At 43.6% G+C, this 12,943-nt stretch overlaps 1 protein-coding gene across 1 annotated transcript in view; it reads left to right on the top strand.

Annotated features, from left to right (window-relative positions):
• LOC140741996 (ubiquitin-like modifier-activating enzyme 1) overlaps positions 1-12,943 on the top strand; it is a 430,112-nt gene that overhangs the window by 138,962 nt on the left and 278,207 nt on the right. The window contains exon 16 of the mRNA XM_073072650.1: positions 11,830-11,894. Within this exon, the coding sequence (XP_072928751.1) occupies positions 11,830-11,894 (65 nt within the window). The remainder of the gene's footprint in view (positions 1-11,829; positions 11,895-12,943) is intronic.

The following is a 12,943-nucleotide window of genomic DNA, read 5'->3' as shown; positions in this document are numbered from 1 at the left end:
TTAGACAAATTGGAAGAATGGGCAAAAAGTGGAAGATGGAATACAATGTTGGGAGATATATGATAATGTATTTTGGTAAAAGGAACAATAGTGCAGAGTATTATCTAAATGGGGAGAAAATTCAAACATCAGAGGTGCAGAGGGAATTGGGAGACTTTGTGCAACATTTACAGGTTGAGTCTGTGGTAAAGAAGGCAAATGCAATGTTCGCATTTATTTCAAGGGAATTCGAATATAAAAGCAAGGAGATATTGCTGAGCCATTATAAGACACTAGTCAGGCCACACGGAGTATTGTCAACATATATCAGAAAGGATATAGAAACATAGAAAACCTACAGCACAATACAGGCCCTTCAGCCCACAAGGTTGTGCCGAACATGTCCCTACCTTAGAAATTACTAGGCTTACCTATAGCCTCTATTTTTCTTATCTCCATGTACTTATCCAAAAGTCTCTTAAAAGACCCTATCGTATCCGCCTCCACCACCTTTGCCGGCAGCCCATTCCACGCACTCACCACTCTCTGAGTAAAAAACTTACTGCTGACATCTTCTGTGTACCTACTCCCTAGCATCTTGAACCTGTGCCCTCTTGTGGCAACCATTTCAGAACTGGGAAAAAGCCTCTGACTATCCACACGATCAGTGCCCCTCAACATCTTATACACTTCTATCAGGTCACCTCTCATCCTCTGTCGCTCCAAGGAGAAAAGGCCGAGTTCACTCAACCTATCCTCATAAGACATGCTCAACATAAGATATGTTGCCATTGGAAAGAGTCCAGAGGAGGTTCACAAAGATTATCACAGGATTGAAAAGGTTAACATATGAGGACCATTTGGCAGCCTTGGGGCCTGTGATCACTGGAATTTAGAAGAATGCATTGGGATCTCATTGAAACCAACCGAATGTTGAAAGGACTAGATAGGGTGAATGGGGAGAGGATGTTACCTGTGGTGGTGATATCCAGAACTAGAGGGCATAGCCTCAAAGTTGAGTAGTGACCCTTTAGAACAGAAGTAAGGAGGAATTTTATAAACATATAATTACTACAGTACTGTGCAAAAGCCTTAGGCATCCGAGCTATATATATGTGCCTAAGATTTTTGTACAGTTCTGTATATATTTTCTTATTTATAATCTATTTTATCTATTGCACTGTTCTGCTGCAAAATATCAAATTTCATGCCATATGTCAGTGATAATAAATCTGATTTTGATTCTATATGTATCATATAATGACATTCTGAAATGAAAAGTAGGTAAGAAAATACATATGCAGACAAATGAAGTAACCCTTCACCACTGAAGCACAATCTTAGAGCTTTAAGACACTGACCCTTGTTAGTAAAAGAAAGGCTTGTTAATCTACTCCATGGGTTTTCACCAAAAAAAACTTGTACAAGTACACAGTCACATTCATAGCTGGTATATATAGGGTTAATTTGACTCTTAAGGATGCTATTCCTAATGCTGTTATGCTTTATAAACATTAAGGGAACATTGCAGGATAAGGTTCAATATATATTATTTGAAAATACTCCCTGATGTACGCAGCCTTTGTCAAGATTGCCTTGACAGTAGGAAGTCTGTGTTATGTGAAGCAGATCTTGGTCTATATTAATTCTCCAGATCCATCTAATTTAAACAAATGGGAATTCACATCCTCCATATGTGATGGTTTTCAAACAGAATTTCTAACTGGCCCTCTGTTATGTTGTGTCCTTGCATGTGGTTAACACAGGATTAGTGATCACAGGAATATATTTCTCTGTTTAGTTGGGCCACATTGTTAATTAGGGTACCAGTGCAATGCAGTTTTATGGAAAGATTGCTCCATGACCTTTATTTCTTCCTCTGTTAACTTCAATATAAATCAATTATCTGGCTTTCTCCTCTTTATCCTTCTGTCCTTTTTCATACTTTTTTTCCTTTCATTTTTCCCCTTTTTATTGCTTGTTTTCTTTTTCTCACTCTCTCCTCTCTTGGTCTTTGTTCTCTCTCTATCCTTGTTCTCTCCTCTTGCTTTTCAGTTCTAGCTACTTGCTCCTCTTGCTCCTTTAGCTCTTTGCGCTCCTCCCTCTTCATTACCTTTGACCCCATTCTTCTTTTCTCCATTTTGTTAATCAGTCTTCTCTCTACGCCCAGATTTAGATTTATAAGACCATAAGACATTGGAGCAGAATTAGCCTGTTTGGCCCATCATGTCTGCTCTGCCATTTGATCATGGTTGATCCATTTCCCTCTCAACCCCATTCTCCTGCCTCCTCCCTGTAACCTTTCCACCATGACTAATCAAGAACCTAACAACCGCTGCCTTAAATACACAGATCCACCACCATCTGGCTAAAGGAATTCCTTCTCAATTCCATTCTAAATGGATGACCTTGTGTTCTGTGGTTGTGTTCCCTCGTCCGAGACCCCCTCACTATAGGAAACATCTTCTTTGCATCCACTCTTTCTAGGTCTTTCAACATTTGGTAGGTTTCAATGAGATTCCCCTGTCATTCTCCTAAATTCCAGTGAGTACAGGGCCAGAGCATTCAAATACTCCGCATATGATAAGCCTTTCAATCCCAGAATCATTTTTGTGTACCTCCTTTGAACCATCTCCAACGTCAGCACATCCTTTCTTAGATAAGGGGCCCAACACTGCCCATGATACTCCAGGTGAGGCCTCATCACTGCCTCATAAAACCTCAGCATTACATCCTTGTTTTTATATTCTTGAAGAGTGAATATATTCATCACATGTATATTGAAGAGTACACTGAAATGTGTCAAGATTCAGATTCATTCGGATTCATTTATTTATTACATGGAACATTACAGAACACTACAGACTCTTCGGTCCTTTTAACTTACTCTATGATCAATATCAATCTTCCCACCCACATTGCCCTCCATTTTTCTATCATCCATATGCCTATCCAAGTGTTTCTTAAATATCCACCATATATCTCCCTCTGCCATGTTCCATGTACCTGCTACTCTCTGTGCAGAAAAAAAACCTATTTTATGGATGGTGCCTCAACTAGAGAGCATGTCCTATGAAGATAGGTTGAGTGAGCTAGGGCTTTTGTCTTTGGAGTGAAGGAGAATGAGAGGTGACTTGATAGATACAAAGAACTGATCTGATGGACAGCTGGCACATTTTTCCCAGGGCGGAAATGGCTAATGAAAGAGGGCATAATTTTGAGGTTATTGGAGGAAAGTACAGGGGGATATAGGTTTTTTCCATAGAGAGTGGTAGGTGAGTGTGACAGCTTACCAGAGGTGGTGGTAGAGGCAGATACATTAGGGGCATTTGAGAAACTGTTAGATAGGCACATTAAAGATTAAACAGTGAGGGATTGTGTAGGAAGGAAGGGTTAGGTTGAACTTAGAGTAGGTTAAAAGACTGGCTACAGGGCCAGTACTGTGCTACACTGTGCTATGTTTTATGAATCTGCCTCTGTCTCAAGTTGAAGTTCAAGTTTAATTGTCATTCAACCATACATACAGCCAAATGAAAATGTGTTCCTCTGAGGCCAAGGAGCAGAACATAGTACCCTCAGGCATATTCAGCTCAAAACAGATATAAAATAGCAGTAAACATACAATCATTCAAAAAAATATAATATAGCCTAAGTCCCTGAGTGACATGTTCTGTAAGTTGCTGATGCTTGAGTGTTATTGGCAAGTTCTCAGCAGTCTGCAGATAAGCATATAGAGTCTCAGAGAAGTACAGCATTAAAACAGGCCCTTTGGCCCATCTAGTCCATGCCAAAACCATTTAATCTGCCTACCCTCATTGAACTGCACAACCCTCCATATACCTACTATCCATGTACCTATCGAAACTTCGAAATCAAGCTCACATGCTCCACTTTTGTTGACAGCTCATTCCACACTTACTCCACCCTCTGAGTAAAGAAGTTTCCCCTCATGTTCCTCTTAAATTTCTCAACTTTCACCCTTAACCTATGACCTCTGGTTGTAGTCTCACCCAACCTCAGTTAAAGCCTGCTTTAACTTTCCCTATCTATACCCCTCATAATCTTGTATACCTCTATCAATTCTCCTCTCAGTCTTCTATGTTCTAAAGAATACAGTCTTAACCTATTCAATCTGTCCTTATAACTCAAGTCCTCTAGACCAGGCAATATCCTTGTAAATTTCCTATGCACTCTTTCAAACTTGTTCATATCTTCCCTGTAAATAGGTGACCACAACTGCACACAATACTCTAAATTTTCCCTCACCAATGTCTTATACAACTTCAACATAACATCCCATCACCTGTACTCGATATTTTGATCCTTCATTGCCAACATGCCTAAAGCTTTCTTTATGACCCTATCTACCTGTGTTGCCACTTTCAGCTAATTAAGAGCCTGTATTCTTAAATCTCTTTGTTCTACTACACTCCCCAGTGCCCTACTGTTCACTGTATAAGGTTTACCTTGGTTGGTCCTACTGAAGTGCAAAACCTCGCACATGTCTGCATTAAATACCATCTGCCATTTTCAGCCCATTTTTCCAGCTGCTGCAGATCCTCCTGCAAGCCATGATAGCCTTCCTCGCTGTTCACTATACCCCCAATCTTGGTGTCATCCACAAATTTGCTGATCCAATTAACCACATAATCATCCAGATCATTGACATAGATGACAAACAGCAAAGAACCCAGCACCGATCCTTGCAGCACACCACTAGTCTCAGGCCTCCAATTAGAGAGGCAACCATCTAGAATCACTCTCAGGCTTCTCCCATAAAGGCAATGTCTAATCCAATTTACTACCTCATCCTGAATGCTGAGCAACTGAACTTTCTTGACCAGCCTCCCATGCAGGAAGTTGTTAAATGCCGTGCTGAAGTTCTTGTAGACAACATCTGCTGCCTTACCTTCATCCACTTTCCTAGTAACTTAGTTGAAAAATTCTGAAGACTTGGTTATACATGGCCTACCACGTACAAAGCCATGCTGAATATCCCTAATCAGTCCATGTCTATCCAAATACTTATATATCTGGTCCTTTAGAATACTTTCCAATAACTTTCCTACAACTGATGGTAGACTCACTGGCCTATAATGTCCTAGTTTCTGGTTAGAAACTTTTCTAAATGGGGAACAACTTTGGCTATCCTCTAATCCTCTGGTACGTCTCCTGTCGCTAAGGATGATTTAAATATCTCTGCTTGGGCCCCGGCAATTTCTGCACTTGCTTCCCATAGGGTCCAAAGGAACACCTTGTCAGGCACTGGGAATTTATCCACCCTGATTTGCCTCAAGGTAGCAAACACCTCTGCATCTGTAATCTGTATAGGGTCCATGAAGTTAATGCTGCTTTGCCTCACTTATATAGACTCTGTGTCTGTCTCTCAGATGCCAGGGTCACAGACATCTCAGATCGCGTCCACAACATTTTGGAGAGCCAACAGATGTCTTGCTACATATTGGTACCAATGATATAAGAAGGAAAAGCAAAGAGCTCCTGATAAGAGAATTTACAGAACTAGGTCTGCCACGTGCCAATGAGGGTAGAAACAGGATGATTTGGCAAATTAATATGTGGCTGACAAGCTGGTGCATGAGGCAGGGCTTCAGGTTCTTGGATCATTGGGATCCCTTCTGGGGGAGGTATGATGGGTTGCACCTGAACCCAAGGGGAACCAATATTCTCTCAGGCAGGTTTGTTAGAGCTGTTGGGGAGGTTTTAGGGGTGGGAACTGGAGTGAAGGAGCATAGGATGGATGGTGTAAAAGCAAAGATAGCATGCAGTCTGTCAGGAATGGCAGGCAGATGATAGGACTTAATTGCAGCCAGCCATTAGTGCATTAGGGTTGCAAAGTCAAAAAGCTTAGCAAATGCAGCTCTCAAAGTGTTATATCTGAATGCATGGAGTATAACAAAAATAAGGTAGATGATCTTGTTGCACTTTTACAGATTGTTGGGTATGATGTTGTGGTCATCACTGAATCGTGGTTGAAGGATGGATGTAATTGGGAGCTGAATGTCCAAGATTACACATTGTATCAGAGGGATAGGAAGATAGGCAGAGGGGGCAGTATGGCTCTGCTGGTAAACAATGGCATCAAATCAGTAGAAAGATGTGACATAGGATCAGAAGATGTTGAATCCTTTTGGGTTGACTGAAGAAACTGCAAGGATAAAAGGACCCTGATAGCTGTTAAGTACAGCCCTCCCAACAGTAGCTTGGATGTGGACCATAGATTACAACAGGAAGTAGAAAAGGAGAGTCAAAGGGGCAATGTTATGATAATCCTGGGAGATTTCAACATGCAGGTCGATTGGGAAAATCAGGTTGGAAATGGATTCAGTTAACAACTATGTTTTGTAGTGAGAGATATTGCAGGTTTCCCCATTCTGTCGGGGTAATTGATAGAATCTAGGAGAAATTGATCGGACTATAATGAAAACAGGATGATTTGGAGTAGGCTTGGTGTTTAACAGGTGTTTGGCATTTGGAATGAAGAGGATATTGGGATAATCAGGAGTATGGGGACAGAAAACTGCCACAGATGGCTGTGGAGACCAAGTCATTGGATATATTTAAAGCAGAGGGAGATAGGTTCTTGATTAGTAAGGGTGTCAAAGGTTACTAGAAGAAGGCAAGACAATGGGCTGAGAGGGAAATGGATCAGCCTTGATGGAATGGTGGAGCAGACTCGATAGCCAAATGGCCTAATTCTGCTCCTACGTCTTATGGAAAATGAGCAGAGCAGGCTGTGGTCTCATTGAATGGTACAGCCTGTTCAAGTCTGTCTCTCCTTTTTTAAGGTATTTTACTTTTTTTTCATTTTCCCCTTTTCACCCTTTTCTACTGGTGGTAAATGGCTCCACATATACTTGTGGCCTAGCATTTGAAAGTCAGTAAACTAGTCGAACTATTTGAGGCATTACACAGATCCCCAGCTCTCAGGGAAGCAGGAACTGTACTTTCTGCTCCATCAGGAAGGCAAAATGGTAGTATTCTCAGAGAATATACAGCCATTTCTACAATACCAGAGACACAAGGTGCAGGGAATTCAGAGAATTATAGTCTAGCCTGTGTGTCAGTGACCTGGACACCTCACTCCCTGACAGACTTGAATGTCTTTTACATTCGGTTTGATGTGCAGAACAAAGTGCTGGTGAGGTAGGCACCCCCACCCCCATCCGCAGGGGAACAGAAACTCTGTCTACCTGAAGCTGAAGTGAGAGCCTGGCCAGAATCAACCCACACAAAGCTGCAGGGCCTGATAATTTACCAGGTCAGGTTCTGAAAGACTGCGCAGCCCAGCTGACAGATATAGTCAATATTTCTCTGGAACAATCCATTGTCCCCTTGGTTTTCAAGGCAGCAACCATCATTCCAGCGCCAAAGAAGGCAACAGTAACCTGTCTAAATGACTATCATCTGATGGCATTAACATCGACAATTATGAAATGCTTTGAGTGGCTGGTCATGGCGCACATTAAGGCCTTTCTCCCGACTACACTGGGTCCTTTCCAATTTGCTTATTGTTCGAATTGATCCACTGATGATGTAAATAGCTTCTACCCTCCACTCTGTCCAGTCCCTTCTGGAAAATGGGGTCTCATATGACAGACTGCTGTTTATAGACTTCAGTTTGGTGTTCAACACCATCATACTCCAGACACTGTCTTTGAGGGTCTCAACACCTCCCTCTGTAACTGGATCCTAGACTTAACAGAAAGATCGCAATCATTATGTTGAGCACTGGCACTCCCCAAAACTGTGCGCTCAACCCACTGCTGTTCACACTGCTGACACACGCCTGTGTCACAGGATCCAGCTCAAACTGTGTTATCAAGTTTGCAGATGACACAACGGTAGTTGGCCCTATCAAGAACAATGAGGAGATAGAGTATAGAGAGGAAGTGGAGTGACTGGTGGATTGGTATGAGAACAATAACCTAAGTCCGAATGTGGAGAAGATCAAAGAAATCATTGTGGGCTTCAGGAAGGTGCAAATCACCTTCTGTGAATTCCTTGGTCCTCTATAGAGAGTTAAGTGCACCAAGTTCCTGGAAGTTCACATTATGAATGACATCACTTGGTCCCTCAACATCACCACCCTGGACAAGAAGGCACAGCAATGCCTAATGGATTGAGACAAACAAAGCTCCCCACCACCTCCATCTTAACTAAATTTTACAGGAGCACCATTGAAAGCATCCTAACAAATTATATCTCCATCTGGTGTGGGAGCAGCCGTGCATCGGACTGGAAGTCCCTACAAAGGACTGAGAGGATCATAGGGGTCTCCCTACCATCCACCTGGGGCATTTATCAGGAGTGCTGCATACACAGGAGACGTAGTATTATCAACAATCCCACCTATCCATCCAGCATCCTTTGACTTTCTGCCATCAGGCAGGAGACTCCGAAGCATAAAGACAGGAACAGTCAGGATGGGGAACAGTTTCTTCCCTCAGGGCATTAGGCTTCTGGACAGACAGACAGACATACTTTATTGATCCCGAGGGAAATTTGGTTTTGTTACAGCCGCACCAAACAAGAATAGTGAAGAAATATAGCAACATAAAACCACAAATAATTAAATAATAATGTTAATCATGCCAATTGGAAATAAGTCCAGGACCAACCTATTGGCTCAGGGTGTCTGACACTCCAAGGGAGGAGTTGTAAAATTTGATGGCCACAGGCAGGAATGACTTCCTATGATGCTCAGTGTTACATCTCGGTGGAATGAGTCTCTGGCTGAATGTACTCCTGTACCTAACCAGCACATTATGGAGTGGATGGGAGACATTGTCCAAGATGGCATGCAACTTGGACAGCATCCTCTTTTCAGACACCACTGTCAGAGAGTCCAGTTCCACCACAACAACATCACTGGCCTTACGAATGAGTTTGTTGATTCTGTTGGTGTCTGCTACCCTGAGCCTACTGCCCCAGCACACAACAGCAAACATGATAGCACTGGCCACCACAGCCTTGTAGAACATCCTCAGCATCGTCCGGCAGATGTTAAAGGACCTCAGTCTCCTCAGGAAATAGAGACGGCTCTGACCCTTCTTGTAGGCAGCCTCAGTGTTCTTTGACCAGTCCAGTTTATTGTCCATTCATATCCCCAGGTATTTGTAATCCTCCACTATGTCCACACTGACCCCTTGGATGGAAACAGGGGTCACGGGTGCCTTAGCCCTCCTCAGGTCCACCACCAGCTCCTTAGTCTTTTTCACATTAAGCTGCAGATGATTCTGCTCGCACCATGTGACAAAATTTCCCATCGTAGCCCTGTATTCAGTCTCATCTCCCTTGCTGATGCATCCAACTATGGCAGGGTCATCAGAAAACTTCTGAAGATGGCAAGACTCTGTGTTGTAGTTGAAGTCCGAAGTGTAGATGGTGAAGAGAAAGGGAGGCAGGACAGTCCCCTGTGGAGCCCCAGTGCTGCTGACCACTCTGTCTGACACACAGTATTGCAAGCGCACGTACTGTGGTCTGCCAGTCAGGTAATCAATAATCCATGACACCAGGGAAGCATCCACCTGCATCACTGTCAGCTTCTCACCCAGCAGAGCAGGGCGGATGGTGTTGAACGCACTGGAGAAGTAAAAAACATGACCCTCACAGTGCTTGCCAGCTTGTCCAGGTGGGCGTAGGCACGGTTCAGCAGGTAGACGATGGTATCCTCAACTCCTAGTCGGGGCTGATAGGCAAACTGGAGGGGGTCTAAGTGTGGCCTAACCATAAGCCGGAGCTGCTCTAGAACAAGTCTGTCCAGGGTCTTCATGATGTGGGAGGTCAATGCCACCGGTCTGTAGTCATTGGAGTCTTCTGTACAGGAACGAGGCAGGATGTCTTTCACAGCACAGGAACCCTCTGAAGACTCAGGCTCAGGTTGAAGACATGGTGAAGTACTCCACATAGCTGGGGGGCACAGGCTTTGAGCACCCTGGGGCTGACACCATCCGGGCCTGCAGCCTTACTTGGGTGGAGATGTTTCAGCTGTCTTCTCACCTGTTCAGCTGTGAAGCCCACTGTGGTGGTTTCAGGTGAGGGAGGGGTGTAGTCACGAGAGCAGCGTGGGGGGCCGTGAGGAGGGGAGAGTGGAGTATGTGTTGGTTGGGGGCCAACATCAGATGAATCATGTGGGGGATGGGCAGGGGCCACAGTGTCAAATCTGTTCAAGAACAGGTTAAGTTCGTTGGCCCTGTCCACACTGCCTTCAGCTCCTCTGTTGCTGGTTTGCCGGAACCCAGTGATGGTCCTCATCCCACTCCAGACCTCTTTCATGTTGTTCTGCTGAAGTTTCCACTCAAGCTTCCTCCTATACCTGTCTTTAGTCTCCCTGATCTTGGCTTTCAGGTCCCTCTGTATTGTCCTCATCTCCTTCCTATTTTCATCTCTAAACGCCCTCTTTTTAGCGTTCAGGATGGCCTTAATGTCCTTTGTTACCCATGGCTTGTTATTTGAATAACAAAGGACAGTTCTTGCCAGAACATTGCAGTCCACACAGAAGTTGATGTAACCAGTGAATCAATGTCCTCTCCATGTGGCTCACAGAGGGCCTGCCAGTCTGTCACCTCAAAACAATCCTGGAGTGCCTCATAAGCCTCCCACAACCATTTCCTCACTGACCTCGAGATTGTAGGTTTATTCTTCACCAGAGGCACGTAGCAGGGTTTGAGATGCACCAGATTGTGATCTGACCTTCCCAGTGGGGGGAGGGGAGAGGAGCTGTATGCATCCTTAACGTTAGCATACGTCAAGTCCAGGGTCCTCTCCCCTCTGGTTGTACAGCTTACATACTGTGTGAAGTTGGGTAGTGTTCTAGCCATGGTAACATGGTTGAAGTCACCTGAGATGGTAATGAGGGCACTCGGGTGCTGGGTTTGTAGTCTGGCTATGACGGTGTGAATGATGTTACACGCTGATGTCGGGTTGGCAGAGGGAGGGATGTACACAACAACCACAATTGCATGTGAGATTTCCCTTGGCAAATAATATGGCCGGAGTCCAACAGCAAAAAGTTCAATATCCGGGCTACAAACACGTTCCTTGATTGGAATATGACTCCCTGACACATCATATTTGAAGTGTCACTAGTTAGTCTGTTCTGTACCTGATGGTATTGAATTTAGGTAGATACTTTGTTTATTTACGTGGAAACCACCTGTAGCTTTTATCCTTTCTTTCCTAAGTTATTGGGTGTTATATGTGTACTACTGTGCTTTACACCCTGGTACGGAGAAACATTGTCTCATTTCACAGTATACATGTATATAGTTAAATGACAATAAACTTGATGTGACTAAAATGTGCTTTGGATAAATTAATGGATTAATGGATAAAAAAGCAGAAAGATTCATTTGTTTCCTCTCTCTGATAATCCCCTTCCCAAATTCAAGACCATGGACACTAACTGAGAGCTGGATTTGAATCTTTGAACTTGGATCTTACACTCTGTAACATCCAAAGATTAAAAAGATAAAGATTCACTTTATTTGTCACATGTACATAGAAACATGAAGTGAAATGTGCCATTTTACGTCAGCGAACACCAGACACCAACACAGCATTCCTAGAACTTACTGTGGGAGGAAACTGGAGCACCCGGAGGAAAGCCATGTGGTCTCAGGGAAGATGTACAACCTCCTTATAGACGATGGTGGGAAATGAACCACGATCTTCCAATTGCTGGCATTATAAATCATTACGCTAACTGCTACACTACCATGCCGTACATTATGTTGCCTGACCACCCCGTTCCCCACCAAGCTCACTGAGGTTTCTCTTGTCTTTATCACACTGATTGGACAGTGATGTTTTGGATGTGTTTAATTACAGTGGGCACGGGACCAGTTTGAAGGACTCTTCAAGCAGGCCGGAGAGAATGTCAACAAGTACTTGGAGTAAGTAGATTTCTTATTCTTATGAGGAAAAAAGGACATCTTTTAGAACAGAGACATGGAGGAATTTCTTTAGCCAGAGGGAGGTGAATCTGTGTAATTCATTGCCATGGATGGCTGTGGAGGCTGAGTCATTGGATATATTTAAAGCATAAGTTGATAGGTTCTTGATTAGTCAGGGTGTTAAAGGTTATGGGGAAAAGGCAGGAGAATGGGGTTGAGAGGGGTAATAAAACAGCCATGATGGAAATGCAGAGCAGATTTGATGGGCCGAATGGCCTAATTCTGCTTTTCTGTCTTATGGATTTATGGTCTTAATCCCCATTTATTCTCATTTACCTTGTGGAAGAGAAGAGAACATGCAGCAAAAACAGCTGTGGTTGGGATTTAATGGAACCTGTACTGAGGCAGTGTTAATGGAAAAGAGTGTTCGTAAGGCAGGCGACAAGTAAGTTACAGAGAGATTCAGCACAGAAACAGGGTCTTCATCCCATCAGATCCATGCCAACTATTGAGCACCTATTTATACTAACCCTACTTAAATCCCATTCTGTTTAATTCTCCTCACATACCTGTCATCTCCCCCCCCCCCCAGATTCTGTCACTCCACTGCACATTCAGAGCAATTTACGGTGGGCCATTAACCTAACAACCTGCATATCTATGGGATGTGGAAAGAATGCAAAGAACCTGCAGGAAATCCATGCAGTGGTGGAGGGAGCCTGCAAACTCCACATGGGCAGTGCCTGAGATCAGGGTTGAACCTGGGTCTCTGGGACTGTGAGGCAGAGACCACCATCTGTGCCACTGTTCAACCTTGTTGTTACCAGGTTACAATTCCACCTGGAACCACAGACCATTTTAGAGAGGATCAGAGAGATGGAGATGTTCAAAGATCAAGGATCAGCTTTATTCACCATACACATTTACGTGTATAGAGAATTTGCTGTGGTGTGTTGGTCAGGGTGCAACATGCAACACAAAGCAACATTCAACAATTATTAAGAATAAAAAATAAAGGTAGAGGTTAAAGGACGTGTAAAGAATAAAAT

This window comes from Hemitrygon akajei, chromosome 19 (genome assembly GCF_048418815.1).
Source record: "Hemitrygon akajei chromosome 19, sHemAka1.3, whole genome shotgun sequence".
Classification (NCBI taxonomy): domain Eukaryota; kingdom Metazoa; phylum Chordata; class Chondrichthyes; order Myliobatiformes; family Dasyatidae; genus Hemitrygon; species Hemitrygon akajei.
This window is presented reverse-complemented; position numbering and strand designations above follow the sequence as displayed.